The sequence below is a fragment of the Parasteatoda tepidariorum genome, chromosome X2, assembly GCF_043381705.1.
Source record: "Parasteatoda tepidariorum isolate YZ-2023 chromosome X2, CAS_Ptep_4.0, whole genome shotgun sequence".
In the NCBI taxonomy this organism is placed as follows: Eukaryota; Metazoa; Arthropoda; class Arachnida; order Araneae; family Theridiidae; genus Parasteatoda; species Parasteatoda tepidariorum.
Genome location: NC_092215.1, coordinates 50,454,079 through 50,467,070, shown reverse-complemented (window position 1 = coordinate 50,467,070; position 12,992 = coordinate 50,454,079). Strand labels below are relative to the sequence as shown.

At 30.6% G+C, this 12,992-nt stretch overlaps 1 protein-coding gene across 1 annotated transcript in view; it reads left to right on the top strand.

The window, feature by feature from the left end:
- Nucleotides 1-12,992, top strand: part of LOC107443800 (solute carrier organic anion transporter family member 74D) — a gene marked incomplete in the record, with an annotated part of 148,079 nt that overhangs the window by 92,580 nt on the left and 42,507 nt on the right. The window contains 1 exon segment of the mRNA XM_071188450.1: nucleotides 7,910-8,909. Coding sequence (XP_071044551.1) covers nucleotides 7,910-8,909 — 1,000 coding nt within the window.

Here is a 12,992-nt window from a genome sequence, read left to right as displayed (position 1 = left end):
TTTACTCACTAATTTTAATATTATATTGTCATACTCACTAAATTATCATCATATTATAAATATTTTTTCTACTTTTGTTTTACTCAACGACTCAATTAATGATCATATTGGATTTTACTCACTAGTTTTAATATTATATTGTCATACTCACTAAATTATCATCATATTATAAATATTTTTTCTACTTTTGTTTTACCCAACGACTCAATTAATGATCATATTGGACTTTACTCACTAATTTTAATATTATATTGTCATACTCACTAAATTATCATCATATTATAAATATTTTTTCTACTTTTGTTTTACTCAACGACTCAATTAATGATCACATTGGATTTTACTCACCAGTTTTAGTATTATATTGTCAAACTCACTAAATTATCATCATATTATAAATATTTTTCTACTTTTGTTTTACTCAACGACTCAATTAATGTTCATATTGGATTTTACTCACTAATTTTAATATTATATTGTCATACTCAATAAATTATCATCATATTATAAATATTTTTTCTACTTTTGTTTTACTCAACGACTCAATTATATGGTTATTTTTTACTGATCGTACTGTCGTTTTAATGTTTTGTTTTCAACAAGGCCGACATGCCCGGGGCATGTAAAAATTCCTATCAAGCATTTATTTTTAACACCTACATGCCCCAAAAGGCATGTAAATATTCAATTTGAAATACAGCAAAATAACGATTAAGAGCCTCTAAAATATTATCGAAAATCACCAAGATATCGTTCATCGCAAAAAAACGCCATCAAAAGGAGAGGTTAAAAAAATCGATGGTTTTTGTAAAGAACTCTATATTATTGGATTTGATTATAATAATTAGAACTCATATGAATTAAGTAAGCTTTTTCTTTTTTATGCTTTTAGTCGTGTATATTTTTATTTTGAAAAAGTTTACCGCATTCTGAGCATCTAAAATAATTAATAAAAAATATTAAAATATTGTTTTAAAATAAGACTTTTTTTTACTTTACTTTTTTTATATTATCACTTAAATTTGTGATTAAAAGGACGACATAATACACATAAAAGTCATTAAAGTTATTTTTACGATGCAACATAAAGCAATAATCATTAATGTAGGATGTATAGATACAATAATTCTTAAAATAAAATTAGTTTGATAATCAAACATAACACTGCGCAGAGATAATACCAGACGGAAAAAAAATTCTAGTTAAAGCGCTGCACTATATAGTAATGCCATTTCTGTTTTTTTTAAAAATAAAAAAATAAATATTAAATATTAAAAAAAACACAATTTTGGTAATAAAATAAAATATAAGGTATTAATAAAAGATTTATATGGTAATTTTTCCGGTTAATGGTTTCCGGAAATTCTGGCTTTTAAAAGTATAGTTCTCATTACTAAACATTTTGAAAAATAGAAAAGTGAAAAGTAAATTTCAAGAAATAAATGGTTCTTATGCCATGCTCTAAGAAATCATGATAAAATTAACTAATTTTGCCATATTTACTAAATATAATCACATATATTTTTACAACTTTTTAATGTTCCCATAGAGCCAGAATCATGGTAAATTAAACCATATTCTGGTAGTTTTAACCATGCTTGCTTTTTCACTGTGACATGAATCTGAACTAAATTTTACAAAATCGAATCAGATTAAAATAAAGTATTATAAAATTATTCATCATTGAAGTATCTTTAATGTGCAAAATCAATTGATTATAAATTTTTGAATATGAATAAAAAAAGAAATTTCAAACTACTTTTTTTTGGATTTAGAATTTTAATAAAAATATAATTCAGATAATCAAACGGATTTTTAGACTGTTTCTTTATAATGAAACTTTTAAAAAAGTTGATAGTAATTAGAAAAATACATATATGAAAGAGAAAACGATGTCCCATTTTCGTCAAACGGTTAAAGCAAATAAAATCGTTTTCTCTCACTAAAAATGACTTTAGAAATTTACGAATGACAATTCATTATTTGCATAATACCAAATTTTCGAAAACTTTTGCAGTGCGCTCAAATCTCTTCTTATTTATACCTAATTTATTCAAAGTTACAGAATAAAATATTTCTTCAGCCAAGTGATGTTGAAGGAGGAATGAAACGTCATCCGTGTTAATACTTTCTGACCGTAATAATTATATAGCAAATCTTGCTTTATGACAATGTTTCAGTTCTTAAACCTTAAAATAAAAAATAAGAAACGATGTGGAATCGATTGTAACTTTTAAGAAGGTTTTGTGAAGCGACATGTACTTGTAAAAATCGATCGTATTTGGTGCCCGCCTATAGGTCTCCGTATAGCGTCGGTCAGTGAACTTTTCACCCTGCTTTATTAGACCAATATTCATTTTATCAGTGCCGTCACTATTGTTTTTACATAACAACATAGAATGGGGGCTTTTTCTATCATAATTTCACGAAAGAATTATAGCTTTGCATGGCACATTTTATTCTTTTTTTTTTTTCATTTCTTATCCTTGCGTAGAAACTGTGACCTAGTTCAAGATATTTAATCACATTTCACTTGACAGTTGCATATGATAACACCGTAAGAAATATTTAACGTGTTTACATTAAGCTATTTTTTCTATGCATGTATGAAGCTAAAATCGTAATACGTTGATGAACTGTGATTGAAATATCGCCATCAGTGATTTGCGAATTTGGGAATTTTATGTTCAAAATGTAGAAAAATTATAGACATATGGAAAAAAAAGGGAGGGGGGGAAATAATAAGTTAAAAAATAACAAACAACAGTTTTTTTTTAAATGAAAAAAGGATGAAATTTTATTTAAAAAACCGGAAAAAAAAAGATATAATCTTTTCATCAGCCCACACGATTATATCCGCAAAACAGAGTGCTTTCTGATATTGTATCAATAAAGCCAAAACCATTGTTTTTCTTAACTTTCTTCGTGTTTTATATATATATATATACACAATAACGAGACTAAGAGGAATAAAAGAAAAGAGAGATTAATAGAAGAGATAAATAAGATAAATAATAATAAGTTTTATTATTGTATACACTCACACTATTGTATTGATATATTTTGCTTTGGCTATATTAATACAAAATTAGAAAGCACACTTTTCGGCGAATATGATCCTATGAGCTGATGAAGAGTTTATATCTTTTCCTAGTTTTTCGACTTTTCAATTCTTTTAAATTTTCTAATATTTTTTTAAAAGCTATATTATTTATTAAAAACCTTTCTCTTTAATAATATTTTTTTCAATGTTTTCTTTATATTTTTAACCATTGTCCCTTTTATATGAATGTATTTTTTAACGCTCTAATTACAAGCAATGAAATATCGCCATAAAATATCCCCAAAAGAATCCCCTAAGAAAACGATCCCCCGTATCAGTGATCGATGTATGTTGTTTCGGTGTTTGACTTTCGCTTTCGTGGTTTATTTTGTGTTTTTGTCACCAAGTAGCATATTTACGTAATTGTAAACATTATACTTTTTCTACTTTGTAATTTTTATTTAAATTAGTTTATTATATTTTTTTTTATATCTAAGAAAGACATGCAAACGGACCAGAGAAAATTGGCACGGACTAGTAATATCATTTAGTTGCTAGAGTGACTAATTGTTTTTTTAATTTCTACCTCTGATTAACCCTTTGACCCAGATGAGTCACCGGAGTCCCTTTCATCTATGCTTTTTTCTGGCATTCAATGACCAACAAAAATATATTTTGGTATTTTTCAGTTATAAAAAACAGTTTAAAAGTTATTTAAGAAATCTGTTGGATTCTCGCAATTATATTTGTACTAAAATATAAAATCCCCAAAAAAAACAGTTTGGAATTTTTTTCATTCATATTCAAAAATCTATCAGTAATTCATTTTTTAAATTAATGAAATTTCAATGATGAATAACTCTTTCTCTTAGATCTAAATAACTGCAAATAAGGGGAAATTTGAAAAATTGTTATTTGGTAGTGAGCCGTGCTTGGAAGATTTTACCTTTAATGCAGAAAAAAACACCGGTGTTCTATGTTGTATTTCATAACCATAAATTATTAAAATGCTAAATATGGAATTTTCCACTTATTTTGACTCAAATTGATGGAATCTTTTTGGCAAGGCCAACTGGAGTTAGAAAGACCCCGACTAAGATGGGCGGATTTCCTCCAATGGGACTTTACCACAATCAAGGTCAGAGACTGGAAAGCCGTGGCACGCAGAAGGAAGGACTGGTGCAGTCTTCTTGAGAAAGCCAGGATCCACCCAGGACTGTCGAGCTACTGATGATGATTATGATTGATGCGAATTAATAAAAAATATGTTTAATAAAAATTCTTCGCTAAATGGTTAAAACCTTGCTCAATGACCTTATACAACACAATCTCATCAAGTTTATAAAAACAATAGGATTATAATCATACTTTAAAAAGAATTTTAGCTTTGTGCCTGGTGCAATACAACCACTTATGGCTTTGCCAGTAAATATCAACCAATTATATGAAATTTTAAATGAAAGCAATAGGATGTTTCTGCGATTCGCGGCAAATTACATTGTTATTTAATGGTAGTTTCGGAGACAAAAGAACAGTCTGATGTTTAAAAAAAAAATGTCTAATTTAGGAAAACTGTGGTATAACACATTATTGTCTCCCAAAGCCTTCAAATATATTGTTAGAATTTTTATTTTAATTCTAAAATTACGGTAAAATAACCGGTAGCAGTCTGTCCGTCTTACTAACCGTGAAGTTTATGGTTAGGGACATTTTTACCTTCACGATTTTGAAACCGTTGACAACTCGTATGGTTAAAAAAATGAATATAAAACTATGCCATTCTGTAACCATTTACAATTAGCATGGTTTCAAAACCAGAAAAATGAAATTTAATCTGACATTAGAGTTAGGGTATGTTAGGCTTTTCGTTAGGTAATGGACATCGGAATCTCGTTGAGCTGTGTTTTTTCAAATGAATTGTGGAACGTGGCTTGATTAGTTTGGCATGTGTCGTCAGAAACGGGAAATACTAGAATTTTCTGTGTTCTGTGGTGCTACTATCTTAGCGTGACTGAGAGTTTTTTATTTTATTTTATAACCGTCGTTGAACAGCCGACCCAATTTTATGGGTTTACGAATACTAATGGTCAACTCCGTAGCCTTGTAGTTTTGAACCCAATCCAGAAGACAAGAGAACTCTTGGATCGAGTATTGGGAGAAATTTGCCTTCGATTTTGTTGGAGCTAACCCACATTTGCGTTACATGGAGAGGAAGACCACGAGAACCTCCCACTGTTAGCCTAACGGCAAGGGGACTCTAATCCATGATCCGTCTACCACTGAGGATATTTCACGTCTGCACTGTGGTCGGTGCAAGCCGGATGCGGAATTCATATCGACTGGGATCCTGACCCGGTGCGCTTCATCGGAAGGTGAACGCTCTATCCCCTGACTCATCGCTGCTCTCACCTCTCATTTTGTGAAAAATACAAAACTGCAAGGGAAATTTAACCGGTTTTTATGCCATGCTCTAAGGCTCAATGATAAAATTACTAAACTTTAAAGCATTTACCAAATTTTATCACAAATTATAAAGGCATTTTTAATTGTTAATTTTACCAAACTTTTTATCAAAGCTCTTCGGTAAAAATTACAGCGCTTTTTGGTGCTCCCGTAGAGCCAAGAAACACGGTAAATTTTACCATATTCTACTTTACTTACCATACTTTTTTTCTCAGTGCATTATACCACCTAAAAATTTATCCACCTAAAACTCAGGTACACATTGGCGAACTATAATCAAAACGAATAATATAATGTAACTGAACTTTATTTCTTTATGAAATTTTTTTACATAACAAGACATAAAACATAACTAGTCACAAATTTAATGCCAATATGCAATTACTTATTAGAAATTAAGATATTAGATATACAATTACACTGCTAAAAATTTCTATTCATTTTCTATCAGGTTTGGTTATTATTAGATTTATAATTTGAATACAAACTTATTTTTTAAAATAGTTTACCGAAAATGTCAACGAAATTCTATTTAAAGAATAACCCACATTTAGTATGCTCTAGTAAACTACTTTTCACAAGAGATAATATAAAAAAGGTGAAGTAAAATTTTATTCTTAAGTATTACAGTTTGTATAATTCATCTATCATCTATGTAAATAAATACTTTTATTCCACTTACTGATCTCGATTGCGATCTTTCAACGCTAAATCAAAATTGAAGATGATTTTGCAATATGAAACTATTTAAAAACATTAAATAAAGATTACCATTAATACATTTTTTATTCTTTACTAGAATAAACGTCATAATGTAAGTAGATCTTTCAATGATCCACTTAAATTATCTTAGTATCATATTGCTGATGAAATAAATAATTTCAACTACTTGAGTTAAAAGAATTTACTGTGTTACACGACCCTGAGTAGCAGACATTGACACTTAATCATACTTTCACGAACACTTACAAAATAATCGGGAAACCGAAAGAAATTAATAAAAAATGTAATAATATAGTTTATATTTCTTATGTATGTTTTCTAAAAATGAATGAGATTGAGGCAATGATAGACAAGATTAATAAAAAGAACATTTTTCATATTGTTATAAAAGCTAAAGTTTGAGGAAAACTGATAGCAACTGTTTAGTCTAATTATTAAACCTGATATACTTTAAAATACAGGTTGGCATTTACCATTTACCATTTTATGAACTTAAATTATTGTTTTTAATATGCTTGATATTTTGCCCCTTCAAAATAATTACGGGACTTAATTACTGATAGAATTGGCCACATTTTTGTTCCGATATTCCCAGAAAAGTGAGTTCAACATTGTGCAATAATATCATTCAAATTTACTACAACGTTAATACGGTCTTAAACAAAACCATGTTTCCTTTAAAGCTGAAGCATATTATCACTGTAACAGTAGTAAAATATTGTAGTAGTGATTCACGTCGCACTAGAGCTGAACAGTAACAACGGTCTAAGTAATTAGTTGTAGTTCATTTACGTCGCACTAGAGGTCTAGGTTGCGTCGCACTCGTGGTTACGTCGCACGACTGTCTGGGAAACATCCCTGAGGATGATCCGAAGACATGCCATCACAATTTTGATCCTCTGCAGAGGGGATGGCACCCCCTCTTCGGTAGCCCGACGACCTGCACGCGAAGTCGAGCACTTTACGATAGAACATTTTAACAAGGAGGACCCATACCGCACACCCTCGGTCCCTGCGCAGACTGATCCAAGTGGACACCCACCCGCACACTGACCGCAGCCAGTGATGCTTGACTTCGGTGATCTGCTAGGAACCGTGTCTTAACGATCAGTCCACTGCGGGACACGGTCTAGGTAACATCCCTGCGGATAATCCGAAGACATGCTGTCACAAATTTGATCCTCAGCAGTGAAAACGACCCCCTCACTTTGGTGCGAAGTCGAACACTTTACGGTAGAACAATTTAACGAGGACCTAAAAAGCGCAAGCCGATCAAACTGGTCACCCATCCGCTCTCTGACCCCCTAACCTCAGCCAGTGATGCTTGACTTACTTCTACGATCTACTGAAAACCGTGTCTTAAGATCAGTAAACTGTGGGATCATAGTATCATGTAATCAATTTTAAGATGGTTTAAGGTGTACGGTAATATGGGTAGCGTGCAGCAATAAGACTCTATTTATCACCTTACTAATTTTACACTAGATTTGTGCAATATTGTGATTCAGCGTGTTCTAAAGTTTTATACTTATTCATTTAAATAAAAAGTTAATTCTGCTCTTCACGTAAAAAAATATTAAAATCTTATTATTTTATATTTATCTTGCAAATTTATAAGTCTGTACATGCATTTTATATTTTTAAATTTTCTTTTCCGTTTCTAATAATTGATCTTTTCAGGTGAATCTAGTTAAAGAAAAAGTGATGGTTGAATCGGGTTATTCCAATGGAACTGATACTGGGGACCAAGAAGATGTACGGACGCCGTTAGCTGGAAAAAACTCAGATTCCAGCAATGGCAACGGATATCACGCTAACGGACACAACAGTAGATCAAATGGCCATATCGTTAGCGATAATAGAACTATAAAATCTATTGAATACGAAACAGCTGAAGATGGTACCGACTGTGGCATGTGGTCTTTTAGACCACGATGGCTGCAATTTTTTGCCAATAAAAAAGCCTTCTTAGTCGTTTTTTGCCTCACAAGTGTCCTCCAGGGCATGTATTACACTTATTTTGTGAGTGTTTTGACCACCATTGAAAAATTGTTTCAAATTCAAAGCAAAACGACAGGTATTATAATGTCTGCAACTGAAATCGGACAAATTGGAGGGGCTTTATTACTAACTTATTATGGTGGACAAGGTCATAGACCTAAATGGATTGCTTGTGGTATGTTAGTGTTTGCGGCTGCGTCTATCTTATGTTCAACGCCTCATTTTCTATTTGGGAGTGGAGAAGATTTCACTCTTAGTGCATTTGGGAATGATCAGCCTAATGCTTCAACGTACAAAATGCGTGAATTGAACGCCAGATTGTGCCATGACATGTCCAAAATATCTGTTCATAATAAATCTTTATCATCAAAAATAGTGATGGTTGAACCATCGAAAATGATTGCGCCACGCGATGTCCCTCTTGCAAATGGCGCCAAATCTTCTGATAATGTTACTAGCAAAAACGATATTTTAATGACTCCCTTTTACAAGGGCAGAGTTGCTTCTCGCTGTGATGCGCCAGGAAATACTGCTTATCAGACACGAGTACGACATGCTGTGTTGTCTGTGTTTTTTGTCAGTTTATTGTTTATCGGTATTGGAGCTACAGCAGTTTACACACTTGGAATTCCATACATTGATGATAATGTAGCAACCAGAGAGTCCCCACTATATTTTGGTAAGTTTGTTTACAATAAGTTTTAAAGTATTTGGTTTTATTTGTGGATAATCAACTGTGTATAGCTTAGCACGTATGTTGTTAGTGACGCAAAAATAGGATTACTGTTCCCGATCTTTTACGCCATCTAGAAGTAACCCCATCATTGCAATTTTAAAGAATATTAGTTACTTTTTAGGGTTTTTTTCCCTTCTAAAATAGAGTTTTTCTTACTTTTTAATAGTCTAGAATATGTATCATAATCCCATTAAGAAGTAAATTGTATTTAAATAATAAGTAGCCAAAATGAGCAATAACATTAAAAAAAAAACAAAGTCTTTTTTTAAATGATTTTAAGTTTTTCAGTTAAATTTGCGTGGAGACTAACTTTTCAATGACTGATAATAGTGGAAGCAAAATTTGCGTACTAATCTCAATAACCACATTTTGCCCCATACTAGCCACATCGGTAAAATGTTACACTAGACTCTTAAACAAAAAGTCACCCGACTTCTTATTGCTTACACTAGGTTTTTTCCCTTTTAAACTATTGCTTTTCTGACTTTTTCATTGTTTAAAATGTGTACCATAATCTCCAAAAGAAGTAATGTAATATTTAAGAAAATAGCTAGCCAAAATAAGCAATAACATTCAAAATATAATAACTCGTTTTTTAATTCATCGATTCTAAGTTTTAAGTTCAATTTGCGACTGGACTAACTTTTCAACGAATGATAATAGTTGAAGAAAATTTGAGGTACTAATCTCAATCAAAAAAATTTACTTGCCTGTTCCCATTTTGTACCCGTACTGGCCACATCGGATGAATGTTACTCTGGAATATTAAAAAACTTGGCCCAGCTTCGATCATTCATATGTAATGCTTACGAATTTGAATCTAATAATCAGCAATCGGATTAAATCTATAGTAGTTACATTGGAAAAAATTCCGGATAAAATGACAGTAAAAAGTGCCAAAACCCTGAATGTTGTTACTTTTTACAGTAAAATTTTGCTGAACAAAAACATCTGATAAACCATAATTTTAACAGCAATGTGCTAAATGTTTACTAAATTCTGAGAATTCACTGTAATTAAATAAATATCACAGTAAAAAGTACAGTATGAAATTCCTCGTTAAAAATGTATTTTACGGTAAAATTAATTTTACAGATGTCAATACTATTATCCCTTAATTTTATCTTGAATTTTTACAGTGTTGAAAAGCGGAAATTAGTGCTTCTAGTTTTGTGTTTGAACAAAAAATAGAAATAAAAGAAATATTAAATTGAATATTGCAGGGATAAAACCTGTAAAAAAATTGCATTGTGACAAATCATATTATGAAACAAATTAAATTATCTTTAGTCATATATCATAATTGTTTAGCGTCATATATCATGATTGAAATTAAGCGATATTCTGATGAACAGGAAACAGGTTGCTACAACTGTAAAAATGCTTCACTGTAAAAGCAGTGCTTATACAGAGAAAATACAGTGAATCAAAAAAAGTATATATCACCCTGAATAACTTTTGTTCGAATGGTGGGATTTTCATAAACTAAATGCCAATCTTAAAATTTCCAAGAGTTAACTTCAAATAGGCTAATTAATGAGTGTTAACTATTAATTAAGCTGAACCGGGGGCAAAAATGCTTTTTTTAATAAATATGCTTCATTTTTCGACAAAAATTTTTTTTTCTTATTATTAAAATATGGAATGGGTAATTTCAATCTGGAAAATATGATTCCTGCAGTTTAGTTAGGAGAGCTGCCGAGATTTGGGTCCCTTAATTTATTTTTTTAAATTTATTTTAATAGTTTATTTAGTAATGGTAAAAATAATATTGGAATTGATAATATAAAAACTTCCAATCATTTTAAACTATGTAATTATATAGATTTATATAAAAACATCCTGGTTTATAAATTTAATATTTTTGTAATTTTATGTGTGAGAGAAATATTTAAAAATCAAGATAGTTACTAATCATGAAGTTAACACTGTTTTGAGCACAAAAGCGGTTATTCTAATTCTTATTCATTGAAATGAATCAAAATTAGAATAATAAGCTTTTGAAAATAAATCCTTAGTTTAGGCATTGTGGCTCATCTTACTTTTTTTATTAAATATTAGCTAATTAGGCGCAGGCAAAATTTTGATTTCAGAAATTACATGCTTTTCAATTTATGAAAACATTGACATAAAAACCGACGACAAAACAGATTACTTGGGTATGTAAATTTTAAAATATTGGTTTTCACTCTAGGAACAGCTCTAATTTCTTGTGACTTCTGATTTTTTATTCTTAGCCCTGATTTCTGAAATTGCATGCTTTCCAAAATATTGATTCATGAAAACATAGACTTCTTTAAATAAAAAAGCTCCGCCAAAACAGATTATTTTTGTATATAAATTTTACAGCCTAGACAGAAGGTACACTCAGAGTTTAAAAATATTGGTTTTTGCTCTAGAAACACAACGGGGGTCTCCAAGTTGTCAAATAAAAACGATATTTTGAAACGCTCCACGGACACCGAACATCTTAAATCTCCGCTTAGATAAAACTAAGAATATTTCTCTATCCAAAGTCAAGGTCAACCCGTCAATTTGTCACTGCCTCAAGGGAGGAAAAAAAAGAAATTAGTGACGGGTGATACCAAACAGAAAGAAAAAAAACAAATAGGTTTTAGCAATGAATCGTGCCAGAAAAAAAGATTCTTTCCCCTAAAGTAAAAGACGTGATTTTTCTGTCTGATCTTTTCTAAATTAAATACTGATTCTCATTTAAGTGCTCGTCATTCATTCATGCTTATGAGATATTCAATTTTACAAAAACTTTGTTCACGTACCCCGTTTTTTAGTAATTAGAAAATGTGATCTTCTAATGATGATTCAGCTAACATAACGTTAGCTGATTTCGGTGTTCGAAGTAAAAAATTTCATTATCATTTCATCCCTGAATATTATCATTTAATCCTTAAATATTATCAGAATTTATCTCCAGTATTTGCCAGTATACCGATTCTCACTTAAGTGTTCGGCATTCATTCATGCTAATGAGATATTCAATTTGACGAAAACTTTGTTCACGGACCCCGTTTTTTAGAAACTAGAAAAGATGATCTTCTAATGATGATTCAGCTAACATAACGTTAGATGATTTCGGTGCTCGAAATAAAAAATTTCATTATCATTTCATCCCTGAATATTATCATTTAATCCTCAAATATTATTAGAATTTATCACCAGCATTTGCCAGTATACCGATTCTCACTTAAGTGTCCGTCATTCATTCATGCTTATGAGATATTCAATTTGACGAAAACTTTGTTCACGGACCCCGTTTTTTAGAAACTAGAAAAGATGATCTTCTAATGATGATTCAGCTAACATAACGTTAGCTGATTTCGGTGTTCGAAATAAAAAATTTCATAATCATTTCATCCCAGAATATTATCATTTAATCCTCAAATATTATTAGAATTTATCACCAGCATTTGCCAGAATACCGATTCTCACTTAAGTGTTCGTCATTCATTCATGCTTATGTGATATTCAATTTGACGAAAACTTTGTTCACGGACCCCGTTTTTTAGAAACTAGAAAAGGTGATCTTATAATGATGATTCAGCTGACATAATGTTAGCTGATTTCGGTATTCGAAATAGAATTTTTCATTATCATTTCATCCTAAAATATTATCAGAATTTATCTCCAGTATTTTCCAGTATACCGATTCTCACTTAAGTGCTCGTCATTTATTAACGCTTATGAGATATTCAATTTGACAAAAACTTTGCTTACGAACCCCGTTTTTTAGTAATTAGAAAAGGTGATCTTCTAATGATGATTCAGCTAATATAATGGTAGCTGATTTCGGTGTTCAAAATAGAAGTTTTCATTATTATTTTATCATTAAATATAATCAGAATTAAAAATCAGTATTTGCTTTCATAAAGCTATAACCATTTTTAATCATATAAAATTATTTATCAAAAATCATGCTGTAATTTTTTTGTAAAAAAAAAAATTAAATACTTTATCAGACTAATTGAAATTGCCGTACAGTGCGCAAAACAAAACGGACCTTTCTGAATA